The sequence below is a fragment of the Carcharhinus amblyrhynchos genome, chromosome 16 (assembly GCF_965287045.1).
Source record: "Carcharhinus amblyrhynchos chromosome 16, sCarAmb.v2.hapA, whole genome shotgun sequence".
In the NCBI taxonomy this organism is placed as follows: domain Eukaryota; kingdom Metazoa; phylum Chordata; class Chondrichthyes; order Carcharhiniformes; family Carcharhinidae; genus Carcharhinus; species Carcharhinus amblyrhynchos.
The window spans coordinates 23,296,263-23,312,886 of NC_137339.1; the positions used below are offsets into that span (position 1 = coordinate 23,296,263).

A 16,624-nucleotide genomic window follows, 5' to 3' on the forward strand; every position below is an offset into this window, starting at 1 on the left:
AGGCACTTTGAAACGCATTATGTCGCACACTGACGAGTGCCAATCACCCCCCGCCACACACACACGCACCTCGAGCAGTGCAGGCAGTGGAACTCTGGCTGCAGCACAGAGTTTGCTCCGCGATTTCCATTTTGGCTACTCTGGTCTCATTATGAGCCATCTCCTTAAGTAGATTGATGGCAGAAGGCTGTCATTAACCAGATATACAGAGAATATTCTCTTGCCGCTCACCAACCAGCCTCTAGTTTGTTGTGCTGGCCCAAATATAGTACTTATTGCTGACAACTGCACGATGAACATCTGCAGACACTGGTCAAGAGAATCATCTGGTTGTTACTATACCAACTGGAAATGATACGGGTTGAATCCTTTGTGATCATGGAACATGTTAGTGTTAACATTTACAACCCCTAAAGCCTGTGTATGCAGTTGGTTGCACGCTGCCACATTGTCAATCCTACAAATCCACTTACTCTCTCTTGCTGCTTATATCTGGTCACTGAGAAAATAATGAAGTCCCCTTTTCTGGAGTACAGTGATTCTGTACCCACCTTGATGCAGTTATGGACTATATACTGTAAGATATTACCAATATCATCTGCTGCCATTGTGCAAGGATTCACTGGCATAGAAATTGAGGACAACAATGGCTACTAGCTTTGAGGGTGCAGATCAAGTTGAAGAATGTGGCATAGTTTAGTGACCATCTCTCTGTTGAAACCTCACGCGCTCTTTGTTCAGCTGGAGGTAGGAGCACTCTCTTGTTGGGCAGGGCATCTGTTGAAGGGCTTCCTCCTTTGTACATTGAAATGGAAGAGACAGCAGAGATTGGAAGCAATGTCATTTTGCAGCCCAAGAGATTGCAACCATAGCTCCATAACTCAGGCAGAATTTGTCTTGACAGGGCTCTAACCTGTCAGGCTACAGCACCACCACCTTGAAAACCTATGAGCGAGCAAAAGTCCTCCAGGATTCAGTCTGTTAATCACACCATGAACATTATTCAATGATCAACAGGATCTGACATCAGACTTGAACATAGAGCTTCTGGCCCAGAGATAGGCATGCTTCCACAATACCTCCTGCACAACACAGTATTTCCAAACTTCTTCACCAACAAAAGTCTGACATTTGGGTGGCTGGCCAATTAATGCCAGTGGGGGTTTCCTTCTAAAATTAAATGCATGTTCAGCTTCGAGCGACTGCAAGGACTGAGGATGTGCAGCTTCTAAATTCACAGGTGTCAAATCAGCTACTGAGGCTAATTGACCTCATGTTTAGCCCATTCTACATGTTTCTGGTGCTCAGTGTGGTAGCAACATCAGTCAGGTGCACCATATAAGAAAGTGTTCCAGTTATCATTTTCCCTCTGAGGCTTTGTGCTGGTATCAATTTCACAGCCAATGTTTTTTTCAGAGTTCTGACACAGTAAAACTTTACTCATTGATACATCTGATACATTTTGGCAGGAAAATTAAAGAGGCAATATAAACACAATTTTAAAAAGAATGAAGAAACAGAAAGAACCTGGCTGAATGAATACATACTTTTGAAGGTAGCAGAATTAGATGAGCAAGATTTAAAACAGCAATGCTAGATGGTTATTTGCATTGTTACAAAATTAGAATAGCTTGGTAGTGGATGCTGCTGATTTTGGTTGATGCCACTACTTCCCATAGAGGCATTTACCTCTTGAGGTCAGTCCCTGCGTGAGGGTTTGCAGATCTGAGCACAAGCCCAGTAATGCATTATTGCACTCCTGAAGCTGCCTCTGAAAATCACCACTTTCTCAATGGATGAGGCCGTCCTTGTGCTTGGATCTCAGGGTCACTGCAGCTTTCATGCTCTGCAGGGACTCCTCCATGGCAAAGACCCTCAGGGATTCCACCAGAGCCCCCAACACATCCCGCATTTGCCATCTTATGGATGACTTCAGAGGCTCCTCATCTTCCTTCAACTCAGCAAAGCCCTTGTCTCTAGTTATCCAATTATCCAAACACTGTGCACTCCCTGCCTCTATCATCTGTGGTGTGGAGATGCTGGCGTTGGACTGAGGTAAACACAGTAAGAAGTCTAAGTACATTAAGAAAGTAAACACAGTAAGACGACTGCCGGATCCAAGTGGAGAGCATCTCCAAGAAGATTGCGCATATTGACACAGACATCCAGCTCATGGTTGATGAGAATTGCCAGGTTTGGGAATCTGCTGTTAGGGCACATGTTCCAAATCAGATTTGATGGAAGTGTTCAAAATCATGGAATAGCTTTAATAAAGCAAATGAGAAACTGTTTCCAAGTTGATAATCAAAGGACAACAACTTCAATGATTAGCAAAAGAACCAGAGGCAACATTTTTATGTTGAGTGAGATATTGAGCTGGAATGCAATGTCTGAAGGCTGGTAGAGGCATTCTAAAGATTATTGGATAAGTAGTTTTAGAGGGGAAAGAGGGGCCTAGGAGGAAGGTGCAGGGGGATGTCTAATGGATCTACTAAAGAACCAGAGATACTATGCTATATCACTCAATGAACAAAGATGCAGGCAGCTATTAAATAGTGGCCTGACAGAGGTTGAATGTTAAATATTAGAATGCTAGATTGGCTTTCCTTTCAATGGAAAAGGAATGAAATACAATAATATACTCACACAAACACTTTAGTAGTTGTTATAGACGATGAGCTGATATACTAGGTAATCAGAGGAAAAATAAAATTTAAATTTACATTTTTATAAGTTCAAACAATTAAAATCTGAAGCAATGAGACTTCAGAGGAAAAATAAAACTATTCTAAATTTACATTTTTAATAAAACTCCAACAACAATTAAAGCCTGAAGCAATAAGTCTTCACACTGGCAATCAATTTTAATTGCCAGTTAATTAGTAATTAACATTTAATCACATTGGATTTGAGATAACAAATTTCAGTGACGAGTTTAGATTGTGTTGGAGTTAAATGTCCCATGAGAACTTTCTTAATCCTTTGATTTTCAACTCGAAAAATAAAGCAAGTGTTTCAAATAAATGAATCTTTTTCAGACTCTCATTCGAGTATCAGATTCAACTTTATTTTTAAACATTGCAGGAAGCAATTTCTGCAAAGCTGAACTCAATTAAAATATTGGGCAGGTATTGCAGCTTTAAGAAAAAGGCGATATCCCAATTAAATACCCACTAAGTTAGATCGTTGTTCATCATTGAGTGGGCTTTTTCAGATATAGGAAAAAATCTAAACCTGCCACGAAAAGTGTTTCAAAACAAACGTCAATCAATCCCGTTGTAACGAAAGGTCTTACGGCGAATTTACCGCCAGCGAAGAAAGCCTCAGGATTCAAGTAATGAGTTCAGTTTCTTCACCCACTCGGCAGGTGATGAAAACTTCAAACGGAACGAATAACATTTCAGGTCCGAGCCCTTCGCAAAATCCCGAGATTCAGAGAGCTGGCGGAATGGATGCAGCCTCGATTCTCTTCCTTTCCACGCAGAAAAGGTTTTTGGGGAAGACTTCTGCAGCTCTCGGGAAATGATCCAAGCTTGCAGGAGACTGGGCGCCACGACGACGGTTGAGTTCAAAAACACAGCCCAACCGAGTCACCCAGAACCTTCTTCGGGCCGTCAGGTGCCTGCTGGGAGTTGTAGTCTTTCCGGCGGTGGCGGCCGGGATGGAAGCTAGCATCCGCGGCCAGCGTGAGGACTACAATTCCCAGCAGCGCTTGCTGCCGCGGCGCCCCAGCTCTCAACGGCTGGGGCAAGCGCCATATACAAGAAGCCAAGCCGAGCGAGAGCGCACAGAGAGACTGACCGGGAGGTTGGCCTCTTTTGGGCACCGATGACTGCGGTCATTGTCTCCTTTCCCTTTTGACAAGGCAAAACGACAGAGGGGGGAAGAGAAGGAAAAAAAAACACAATCTGAAGGCCGTAATGGGAAAGTTGGAGGAAATCGTTCGCATCGCCAAGAAGATGGATAAGATGGTGTCCAAGAAAAACACGGTGGGTAAAGAGGCCAGGCGGGCTGTCGATGCCGCACGGCCCAACTGATGCTTCCTCGCCGTGGCTTCCTAAGCTCTGAGCAGCCGCAGGCAGCCAAACGCAGAGAATGATCAGGCTCTTTAGAACCTGAGAGGACCTCCTCAGGGCAGTAAACGTCCACTCACTACATGGGCAAAATGTTGAGGCTCCTAGCGACATGCCTACTCTGTTTATAATGTAAATAAACGATGGGGGGAGTAGTCCCTCTTGTGTGTCTGTGTAAAATTTATATTGTCTGAAATCCTTAAAGAGAACGGCAATACAATATTCAGATTTATTAGTCCCAGTCTTTGGTCCTATTGAGGTCAGCCTTGCTCAGTGAAACTCCATGCAGAAGACTACATAAATGTTGTACTTAATTCCTACCTCACGGGACATGATTATCAATCAACGCTGCAGAGTGATTTGTTATGGTTTTAATTTTGACCCCTGCCCCAAATGCTTTCGTTGATACCTCATTTAATGAAGTATTTTGGGGAGCGACAAGGTTATTTGAAGGTGCTGTATATTCTGATAAGGATTAACCCAGTACTTTACATGAATATTTCATTGAAAGATCCCCCCCACCACTTTTTACAGCTGATTGACTGACTTGATGAGTATTCCCATACCTTTTTTTTTCCTTAGTTCAGATTTCCAGTGTTTGTTGACTTTTGTTTTATTTATAAGATTTGCAGTAGTTAAATTAATTACATTTTGTTCTAACTCAAGTTCAATTTATATCTTAATTAATGTATTCTGCTTTTAAAGAAATCAAAAATGTTCCATGGGAGATGGCAGTCACTGACTTTGCACTTGACAATGTATTTAAACTATATCCATAGTTAAGGATTAAAACCATGGTCTGATAATACAAAAATAATGTAAAAGGTATGGAGCGAATGGGAAACACTTAGTTAATAATGTGTGTAACTATTTTGAAGCCTATTGTTATGCGCGCTTTTTAATCCTTAGGATTTATTCTTCACTGCTTGGTTCTGAGTTGGGAGTCACTGGGATGCAACCACATGCAGACAATGTCCAGGTTGTTCAAAATCTGGGAGAACCAGCAGGTTTTGTATCTATCTGTCTACACTTGACTGTAATCTGTGTTTGTTTGATCACAAGTATTGATATTATTTTACTTTTTTTTAATACCTGCTTGGTTAACAGATTTAGTCTTGATACTATAATTCAAAGAAGTGGTGTCTTAGGTTCCTTACGTGCGTGTGGCTCCTCAAAACCTTTCAGCGTATAATACAACAAGTTATTGCTCTGCTTTTCTGTTAATTTTGCAGAATGGTGCTATCGATTTACTGAAGGAACTTAAAAGCATTCCCATGACCTTGGATCTGTTGCAGGTAAACAGAAATTAGCTTATTCTGGAGTATCTTTGTTTCATCCCTCCTCTTCTAGACTGCCTTTACGTAAAAACATGTTTATGACACACATGAAGGTTGTTCTGGATATAATTTCATGACTGGCAACTCTTGCCCATATGGTGTGATTTTTGAGCTTGGGCAGTGAATGTTGGCTGTGACAGAATCACAGCAAAGCCTAATCTTTGCCTCACTTATCATCGTAAGAAGTCTCACAACATCAGGTTAAAGTCCAACAGGTTTATTTGATAGCAAAAGCCACTAGCTTTTGGAGCACTGCCCCTTCATCAGGTAAGTGGGAATTCTATTCACAAACAGGGCGTATAAAGACACAAACTCAATTTACAAAATAATGGTTGGAATGCGAGTCTTTACAGGTAATCAAGTCTTAAAGGTACAGACAATGTGAGTGGTTAGAGGGTTAAGCACAGGTTAAAGAGATGTGTATTGTCTCCAACCAGAACAATTAGTGAGATTTTGCAAGCTCAGGCAAGTCGTGGGGGTTATGGATAGTGTGTCTCTGGCGACTCTGCGCTGTCGTGTGCCATGAAGCCGCCTTGGAGAACGCTTACCTAAAGGCAGCCTACATGACAGCGCAGAGTCGCTGAGCAGAGACTGATAGCCAAATTCCTGCACATGAGGACGGCCTCAACCTAGTTCTTGGGTTCATATCACACTATCTGTAACCCCCATGACTTGCCTGGGCTTGCAAAATGTCACTAACTGTCCTGGCTGGAGACAATTCACATCTCTTTAACCTGTGCCAAACCCTCTCTCTGCTCACATTGTCCCTTTTAAGACTTGATTACCCATAAAGACTCCAACCATTATTTTGTAAATTGAGTTTGTGTCTTTATATGCCCTGTTTGTATTGTCAAGAGCCTCATGACGTTCCTGGGGATTAATAGATTCCTGTCAGTCATCCAACAAATTTCGAGGCTTACGTTGGAGCTATTAGGGATCTTCCATCACTGTCTGTATAGCCTGTTGTATGTCTATTTATGTTAATTGCTGTCTCCTTTTACATCCACAGGCAGTTTGGTCCACCTTGTTGACCAACAAGGTGCGCACACACGGTGGGTTGTGCGAGGGTTGCTCTTGGATGTTGCTTCGAGAGTTGCCTAGTGCTTCACGTCCGTTAGTGTACGCTTACTCTCTACCAATTCATGGGCAACACGTCAGCTCAGTGACTATCACTGTCTGCTGTACAGCTCCAGGGACCTGGGTTGGATCTCTGGCTTGGATCAATGTCTGTGGGAGTTTGCACGTTCTCTCCGTACTTGCATGGGTTTTCTCCGGGTACACCAGTTTCCTCCCACATCCCAAAAACGTGCTTTTTAGGCTGATTGGTGTCAGTAAATTGTCCCTTAATTGGATTGCCCTTAATCTGGCGTACATACAATTCCCTAAATTTCCACCCCCTTTATTGTGGGTTCCACTAGAGGTAGGCAGAAACGTCGACGAGTGACTTAAGACTCAAATAAGGCACTCATTGAGTGTGTTAAAATGGGCGGCCTGGCTTGTAGGGCCGAAGGGCCTGTTTCCTGCGCTGTGCTGTTTTTTGTATATAGAACTCCCACTTGCCTGATGAAAAAGCAACACTCCGAAAGCTAGTAGCTTTTGCTACCAAATAAACCTGTTGGACTTTAACCTGGTATTGTGAGACTTCTTACTGTGTTTACCCCAGTCCAACGCCAGCATCTCCAAATCATCAGTTATCATCAACAGAGATCACTGGAAAAGAAGAGTTAACTAGGCACAGGCCAGAAATCAGTACTGTGACATGTTGGTTTGTGTCCTCTTTGAACAGAAGGGAGTATGATAGGATGAGAGCAGAATTGGCGAATGTGGATTGGGGGCACAGATTGGTTGGTAGAACAGCTGAGGAACAGTGGAGGATTTTTAAGGAGATCTTTTTCGATACTCGGTTTCGTTAAGAGGAAGTCGTGTCTGACGAATTTATTGGCGTTCTATGAGGATGTGTCTAGGGTGGTGGATAGAGGAGAGCCGGTAGATGTGGTGTTTCTTGATTTTCAGAAGGCGTTTGATAAGGTGCCGCACAAGAGGTTATTACAGAAGGTTAGGGGGCATGGAGTTGGGGGTAGGGTGTTAGCGTGGATAGGGGGTTGGCTGTTAAATAGGAGGCAGAGAGTGGGGGTCAATGGGTGCTATTCGGATTGGCAGTTGGTGACTAGTGGAGTGCCCCAGGGATCGGTGCTGGGGCCTCAGCTATTTACCATTTATATAGATGATCTGGAGGAGGGAACCGAGTGTATGGTGTCGAAATTTGCTGATGACACCAAGATTGGTGGAACGGCAAATTGTGCAGAGGGTGTGGAAAGTCTGCAGAAGGATCTAGATAAGCTGGGCAAATGGGCCAGGAACTGGCAATTGGAATTTAATGTTGGCAAGTGTGAAGTTGTCCACTTTGGTAGGAAGGACTATTACTTACGTGGCGAAAAACTGCAGCATGCAACGGTGCAGAGGGACCTCGGAGTCCTTGTGCATGAGTCGCAAAAACCCAGCCTGCAGGTGCAGCAGGTGGTCAGGAAGGCGAATGGGATGCTGGCCTTCATAGCGAGGGGGATTGAATATAAAATTAGGGAGGTCTTGCTGCAACTGTACAGGGCACTGGTGAGGCTGCAGCTGGAGTACTGTGTGCAGCTTTGGTCGCCGCACTTACGCAAGGATATTTTGGCCTTGGAGGGAGTGCAGAGGAGGTTTACTAGGCTGATACTGGAGTTGAGGGGGTTGGTCTATGAGGAGAGGCTGAATAATAGGCTTGTACTCGTTAGAGTTTAGAAGAATGAGGGGAGATCTCATTGAGACATATAAGATGATGAATGGGATGGATAGGATAGAGGTGGAGAGGCTCTTCCCGCTCAAAGGACAGTAGGACTAGAGGGCACAGCCTCAAGATAAGGGAGGGGGGGGGGCGCAGTTTAGAACAGAGTTGAGGAGGAACTTCTTCACTCAAAGGGTGGTGAATCTCTGGAATTCTCTGCCCGTTGAAGTGGTGGAGGCTGCCTCGCTAAATATATTTAAGACGCGGGTAGATAGGTTTTTGATAGGCAAGGGGATTAAGGGTTATGGGGAGAAGGCGGGAAAGTGGAACTGAGCCATGACAGATCACCCATGATCTTATTGAATGGCAGGGCAGGCTCGAAGGGGTAGATGGCCTACTCCTGCTCCTATTTCTTATGTTCTTACTCAGCAGAAGTATATTCCAATGGTAAAGAAGGACTGTAGGAGAAGCGATAACCAGCCGTGGTTATCGAAGGAAATAAAGGAGAGTATTAAATTAAAAGCTGATGCGTTCAGAGTGGCTAAAAATAGTGGGTGATTAGAAGATTGGGAAAGAGTTAAAAATCAACAAAGAATGACTAAGAAGGTGTTAAAGGAAAGATAGACTATGAAGCTAAACTAGCACTAAATATAAAAAATGACAGTTAAAGTTTTTACGAATATATAAAGAGGAGGAGGCTGGCTGGAGTGAATGTTGGACCCTTGGAGGATGAGAGGGGGGATTTAGCAGTAAGCGATGAGGAAATGGCTGAGGCTTTAAATAAGTTTTTTGCCTCAGTCTTCATGGAGGAGGACACGAATAGTTTGCCAGATATTAAAGATAGAAGGATGGTAGGAGTTGAGGGCCTAAATGCGATTACTGTTACTAGAGAGGTAGTGCTTGACAGACTAATGGGACTGAAGATGGACAAGTCCCCAGGACCGGGTGGAATGCATCCCAGGGTTCTGAAAGAAATGGCAGAGGTGATAGTAGATGCCTTAGTAATTATTTATCAAAATTCGCAGGACTCCGGGGAAGTGCCAGAAGATTGGAAAACGGCTAATGTTACGCCGCTGTTTAAAAAAGGTAGCAGACAAAAGGCAGGGAATTATAGGCCGGTTAGTTTAACGTCTGTAGTTGGAAAAATTCTAGAATCCGTCATCAAAGAAGAAATAGTGAGGCACCTAGAAAAGAATGGTTTGATCGAGCAGACGCGCACGGATTCGTTAAGGGGAAGTCGTGTTTGACGAATTTATTGCATTTCTGAGGATGTGACTAGTGCAGTAGACAGAGGGGAACTGGCGGATGTGGTGTTTTTAGATTTTGATAAGGTGCCTCAAAAGTTGCTACAGAAGGTTAGGGTGCACGGAGTTGGGGGTAAGGTGTTAGCGTGGAAAGAGGATTGGCTGTCTAATAGGAAGTAGAGAGTTGGTATAAGAACATAAGAAATAGGAGCAGGAGTAGGCCAACTAGCCCTTTGAGCCTTATCAATGGGTGCTATTCTGGTTGGCGGTTGGTGTCTAGTGGAGTGCCGCAGGGATCAGTGCTGGGGCCTCAACTGTTTACCATTTATATAGATGATCTGGAGGAAGAGGCTGAGTGTAGGGTGACGAAATTTGCTGATGACACGAAGATGAGTGGAAAAGCAAGTTGCGTGGAGGGTGTGGAAAGTCTGCAGAGAGATCTGGTAGGTTGAGCGAGTGGGTGAGGACCTGGCAGATGGAGTATAATGTTAGCAAGTGTGAGGTTATCCACTTTGGCAGAAATAATAGTAGGAGGGATTATTATTTAAAAAGCGAAAAGCTGCAGCATGCTACGGTGCAGAGGGACCTGGGGGTCCTTGTGCACGAGTTGCAAAAACCCAGTCTGCAGATGCAGCAGGTGATCAAGAAGGCGAATGGAATGTTGGCCTTTATAGCAAGGGGGATAGAATATAAAAGCAGGGAGGTCTTGCTGCAACTGTACAGGGTACTGGTGAGGCTGCAACTGGAGTACTGTGTGCAGTTTTGGTCGCCGCACTTGCGCAAGGATGTATTGGCCTTGGAGGGAGTGCAGAGGAGGTTCACTAGGCTGATACCAGAGATGAGGGGGTTGGACTATGAAGAGAGACTAAACAGACTGGGTCTGTACTCGTTGGAGTTTAGAGGGCTGAGGGGGGGATTTTATAGAGACTTATAAGATAATGAAGGGGATGGATAGGGTAGAGGTAGAGAGATCCTTCCTGCTTAGAAAGGATAGCAGGACTAGAGGACACAGCCTCAAGGTAAGGGGGGGGCAGTTTAGATTGGAGTTGAGGAGGAACTTCTTCGCTCAAAGGGTGGTGAATCTCTGGAATTCTCTGCCTGTTGAAGTGGTGGAGGCTACCTGACTAAATATATTTAAGTCATGGGTAGGTAGGTTTTTGATAGAGGAATTAAGGGTTATGGGGAGAAAGTGGAACTGATCCACTTCAGATCAGCCATGATCTTATTGAATGGCAGGGCAGGCTTGAAGGGCTAGATGGCCTACTCCTGCTACTGTTTCTTATGTGTGGCTTAATGCCTTTCCGTGCAGGGCAATTGAGTGAAATTGCGTGTTTATAAAAGCTGCATTGCTGAAACATCTCTAAAATGTTGCATTCTCTGAATTTCTTTTGAAGAACAGTGGTATATATAGAAATAATACTGCTAAAATGAATTTAGAGTTCAGTTATGTAAAAACAGTTTAAGTGTACATGGGCTTTGCCAGAAAATAATAGGACCAATTTTCCTGGGGTCATTTCCTTTGGCGCCATCATTCTGCACACTGATGTCTTTCTGGGGCTAATTTGCTCTTGGTAGTCATTTTAAGGGATGCAATAATTAATGTCACTAGCTGCTTGAAGGAATATACTTTGTCTTGGAAGAGCACGTGGAGAGAACTATGACAAGTTGTGAAAGCAGTCTTAACTCCACTTTGAATTGTATCTCCCATGATTCACATGAGAACACTTCAGCTTTGTGATCTGCCGACCCATGTGGTTTCTGTCAAATGCATCCTATGCCCTACGCAAACCAGTGAGATAATCCAGTTGATTGTGTGCTGGTGACAATTTTTAAAATTTATTCTTTCATGGGATGTTGGTGTCACAGCCTAGGTCAATTTATTGCCATTGCTGATTTCCCTTGAGTAGATGATGATAAGTTGCATTCTTCAGCATGCAGTCCATATGCTGTGGGTACACCTACAGTGCTATTATGAAGGGGGTTTTGACCCAGTGACAGATGTAGTTCCAAATCAGGATGGTGTATGGCTTGGAGGGGAAACTTGCAATTGGTGATGTTCCCATTGCATCTATCTTTGTCCTTCTGGGGACAGAGGTCACTTGTTTGGAATATGTTGAAAGATGCTCCATGAATTACCACAGCATATTATCTAGATGATGCGTGTTGCTGTCACTGTGACTAGCCTGTCAGACAACTCTCCCGGTCTTGGCACAAGCTCCAGATGTTATAAGGAGGACTTTGCAGTGTTGAAAGAGCTGGGTGTGTCATCGTGTTTTCCGTTGCTTGGGTTGGTGCTGGATGGTGTTACTGGTTTCTTTTATTACTGTAGTGGTTTGATTCAATTGGGTGGTTTGCTAAGGCGTTTAAGAGTCAGCCATTCTGTTGTAAAGTTATGTGAAGGCTAGACAAGATGAGGATGGCAGATTTCCTTTTCCCATTAGCGAAACAGGCTTTTACTGACGATCAACAGTGACTTCATGGTTACCATTACTGAGACTAACTTCAAATTTATTAATTGAGTTTAAATTCCATCAGTTGACTTGATGGGATTTGATCCTGTGCCTCCAGAGCATTAAGCTGGGCGTCTAGATTTATAATCCAGTGCCATTACTATGATGCTTCCCCGTTGATGTAGGCAATGCCACCTATAATCTAAAACCTAATCAGTGGAACAATAATGGTGCATTTGTTTGCTCATTCAAGGCACAAATGCCAAATCAAAACAAAATGCCCCTTTAGCAACAGTGCCAGGCTGTTATATCAGACGTGTTACTCTTCCATGTGCGATCTGCAAAACTGAACCTTACAAAACTTTACCCCTTTCCATGTGATGAAACTGAAAACCTGTTGCAGCTCTTCATGAAAATGTGGAAGAGAGAACATTTGCCATGGACACAGGGTCCTGCAGTGCTGGCTGAATCTAGAGCGCCTTCATGATCTGTGTCAGGAAGTTTGTGGGCAATTCACTGCGCCTCTGCTACAGCTGCTCTAAGGTGCATGAGCTGGATGATAATTCAACCTTTGTATCTTAACTGTGTCGGAATAAAGGCATTTTGGTTTTATATACAGTTATGTTGGAAAATGTTTAGTTCAAGTTATTGAGACAATAGTTCAACAAATGTGTGGTAAATTAACTATTTTAATGGTGATGAGTTTTTGTTTGGCAGACTGGAATAATTTATTAATGACATATTGAGTAAATATAACCAGGTTGTATTGCTGAAGAATGGAGCTTTTGATATCTGGCAACTTCAAGATCTTTTGCTCACTTGATTGCAAGAGGGATTTACTTCTAATATGGCTTGGAAGATACCAGTTGAAATAATCAATTTGTTTTTGCAAATTCAAGGACTATTAATAATATCTGTTCCTTTTATTCTTGTAGTCCACGCGGGTTGGGATGTCTGTGAACGCTGTTCGAAAACAAAGCACAGATGAAGAAGTCACTACACTTGCTAAGTCACTCATCAAATCATGGAAAAAACTGCTAGGTAACGTTGTGCTGTACTCATTGTAAGCTAGGTTGACACTAACAGAATCTATTTTAATAGTAAACTGTAATTGATATATATTTAAAGGAACTCCAGATTATTTTTAAATTTGAATGTAGCTTCTGAAAGATTGTGTATTTAGCCAACATAATATGCAGTCTCAATAGACATTGCAAGGTTTTGTGGCGGGGCATCAAACTTGTTGAGTGGCATTAGAGACCAAAGGAGTATGTTATAAAATGAACTTTATCCATTGCAAAAAGATAATCAAAAGTAAAATTAAATATTTTTAAAAAGTTAGGTAAAGATAAGATCGGCGCAGCTTGTGGGCCAAAGGGTCTGTTTGTGCTGTAGTTATTCTATGATTCTAAGTTGCAATTGTATAGTCAAAATTTCTACTGTGTTGACCTTCAGACATAAATAATTCTTTTAAAAACTTGAGGTTATTTGGCACATCTTATCTGTGGTAAATGTTCAAGACCTCGTCTTCCAGTTAAACTGTTGTTGTTTTGTCCTACCCAAGCAGCAGTGGGTACTTTTGCACTGTCATCTTAATCTGGAATTTGTCTTTTTATTTTTAGAAATATGAGTTCTACGTTCATTGTTTTAGACATACAGGGACAATGAGATTCTTAAAATAGGAACAATTTCAGTTTCCTAAGCTTATATTCTGGAACTACAAAAAGAACATAACATTTTTAGTGTCATCAATTCCTTACAGAGTTAAGTTCTTTGAATCACATCCTATTTTTTTTTTTCTAACTTGTACAAACAGTTGTAGTGAACTTGCTGTCCGAACATGACAAACTAAGTCCAGAAGCATTTCAGTTGCCTTTCATCGTACCATTTCTAAGTTCATCATGTCATTGAGTACAACTTGTTCCTTTACTCCGTGTACCAGATTTTACATGTTGTACGTTATGTCGTGCATCCTAATGGGTCAATGTTGGTAGCTGTCGACTTGAAAGCTGCCACAAAGATTTGGTGATCTCTGTGGAATGGATTTTCCCTTTCCCAATGTTAATTTGAATCTGGTGTCAGGTCAAGGCAGTCTCCAGACATCCAGCACTAGTGACCAATGAGGGTAAGCAGTTAATCACATTGAAGTATTCATACAGACAGCACTTTGGGAAGTAAAATTCACTGATCATCCTTCATATTTAATTAAATTGTACACAAAATAAATGGATTATACAAAAGCAGAAACTTAATTTTATGAAAGTATGAATTTTTATCATAATAAACAATTTGGCATTCCACAAATGTACAGTTAGATTTTCAAGGCTATTGAGATTGTTCAGCATTCATTTATGAACTTACTACGGCATTTAAAACCTAGTTCTCTTCATCCCAAAAGATGCAATTTCCAAAGGATTTTTATAATAAGCCTTATAGTTTAAAAAACAAGTTTTTTGTCTGGTTTTTTAGTATAATTATTCAAAAAAAGTTGTCAGCATAGCCCCAGTAATTATAGACTAGTCACTTTAACATCAGTGGTGATCAAGTTTCTAGAAACAATTAGTTAGGGTAGAATTAGTAATTGCATGGAAAAAAATGTGGGCTGATAAGAGAGCCAGTGTGGCTGTCTTAAAGAGGAATTTTGTTACTGAGGAGGTGACAAATGGTCAATGAGGATTATGCTGTTGATGTGGTATGAACTTTTAGAAGATATTCAATACAGTGCCATACAACAGACTTGTGAGAAAGTTGCAGCTCAGGTAATAAAAGGAGAATAGCAATGTGAATACAAAATTCATTGAATAACAGGAAGCAGAGAATAGTGGTTAATGGATTTTTTTTGGGCTGGATGAACGTTTATAGTGGTGTTCCCCAAGGGTTGGTATTGGGAACGTTGCTTTTCCTGATTGTATATTAATGGTCTAGATGAATCACCGAATCCCTAAAATGCTGAAGGGTGCTATTTGAAAAGGTTTTTTAAACTTGCGATTATTAATCCTTTCACGTTTGACCCTTAGTGTCTGCACTGAATCTCTGAAAGAGCATCCTGCACCCCTCCCTTCCTTATTTCCATAATCCCTGTAACCCTACACGTTTACCATGGCTAAATTACCTAACCTGCACACCTTTGGACTTGGATCTTGGTGCGCAGGGGACAATCTCAAATTTTGCAGCATTGTAAACTCTGAAGAGATGGTGTAGAACTTCAAAAGGACATACACAAGTTGGTGGAGTGGTCAGATGGGTGGCAGATGAAGTTCAGTGCAGAGAAGTGTGAAGTTACACATTTTTGTAGGGCAAATGTGGAGACAAAATATAAAACACAATGAGTAAAATTCTTGAAGGAGTGCAAGACCAGATGTACCTGGGTGTATATATGTGCCTTGTAACATCAGTAACGAGAATTTAACAAAACATGATGATGTGTGATCTGCTCCAGTAACAAGTAGAAATCTGCCTAGTGACAGCAGTAGCTAGCATTCAAAAGATGTGTTATTTCGAATAACAAGATTAGTAAGTATCTAAACAGAACCAAGTATAAATCGCCCTATTAGTAGGAAACAGCTTAACTAGATGACTTGTGATCAGCGGAGGTATGCACAAGCTAAATTCTAGCTACAGAATCAGAGGGAAAATGATGTAATTGTCAACAACCTTCAAAGCAGCAGGCTAGTTTACATCTACAGTCGACAGGTTAGTTCACTTCTAACAACCTGAGCGGCCAGTCCACAATTCACAGCCAGGAGGCCAGGCCCACTTCCAAGGCTTAGAGCCAAGGCATGCAGAAACCTTCGTAAAGGCAGTTTACACAGGTTTAAGGTGCTGGGAAGCAAGTACAGAGGAGATATTAGGGGTAAGTTTTTTACTCAGAGGGTGGTGAATGAGTGGAATCGGCTGGCGTTGGTGGTGGTAGAGGCGAACTCGCTGCGGTCTTTTAAAAGACTTATGGATGAGTACATGGAATTTAATGGGATCGGGAGTTACAGATAGTTCTATGGCCTGGTAGGTATGGATATGATCGGCGCAACTTCTGGGCTGAAGGGCCTGTTTGTGCTGTTATGTTCTAAATAGCTTTGCTGATTATAGGTAAGACATTTCTCAGACTTGCATTGTGTAACTATAAGCTGGATTTGACTTAGATTTATTTTATTTAGAAATTGGGAAGAGTTCAGAGATCCATATAATTAATTGTCATTGAGTGCCGTAGCTCTGTATGTATTTATCTTTAATTTAGTAAGTAGTCTTGAACAGTAGTTTTATAACAACTGGACTAGTTCTTCTCACTGGTGTTTCATGTGACTTGCACCATGCCAAAAACAACTATAGACCAGCACGAACTGGTGTTTCAAGTTGGAACATTTGCAGCTAACATCAGTGTGGTTCATGACAAGCATATAGATCATTGAAAGTGGCAGGACAGGTAGAGAGAGCAGTTAATAAAGCACTTAGTATTTTGAGTTGCACTAACGGAACATAGCATACAAGCACAAGAAGGTTATGCTGAACTTGTAAACAACACCAATTAGACCTCAGGTGCAATATTGTGTATAATTCTGAGCGCTGCACTATTGGAGAGTGAACAGATGAGGTTTACAAGAATGCTTCCAGGAATGAGAAACTTCAGTTATGAAGAGATTGGGACTGTTCTCCTCGCAGAGAAGAAGGGTAAGAGGAGGCTTGATAGAGATTTTCAAAATCATGAGGGGACTGGACAAGAGGAGATAGGGTGAAACTGTTCCTGGTCATAAAAGAGAAAAGA

General features: G+C 42.1%; 1 protein-coding gene across 2 annotated transcripts in view; it reads left to right on the forward strand.

Annotated features, from left to right (window-relative positions):
* Positions 1–3,746: 3,746 nt before the first annotated feature.
* Positions 3,747–16,624, forward strand: part of LOC145353891 (transcription elongation factor A protein 1-like) — a 56,511-nt gene continuing 43,633 nt past the window's right edge. For both annotated transcript variants that reach the window (XR_013888770.1, XM_080204833.1), the window contains exons 1-3: positions 3,747–3,989; positions 5,306–5,368; positions 12,801–12,906. Coding sequence is in view for 1 of the 2 variants with exons in the window: in XM_080204833.1 (XP_080060959.1) it covers positions 3,921–3,989; positions 5,306–5,368; positions 12,801–12,906 (238 nt within the window). In the remaining variant the exon portion in view is untranslated. The remainder of the gene's footprint in view (positions 3,990–5,305; positions 5,369–12,800; positions 12,907–16,624) is intronic.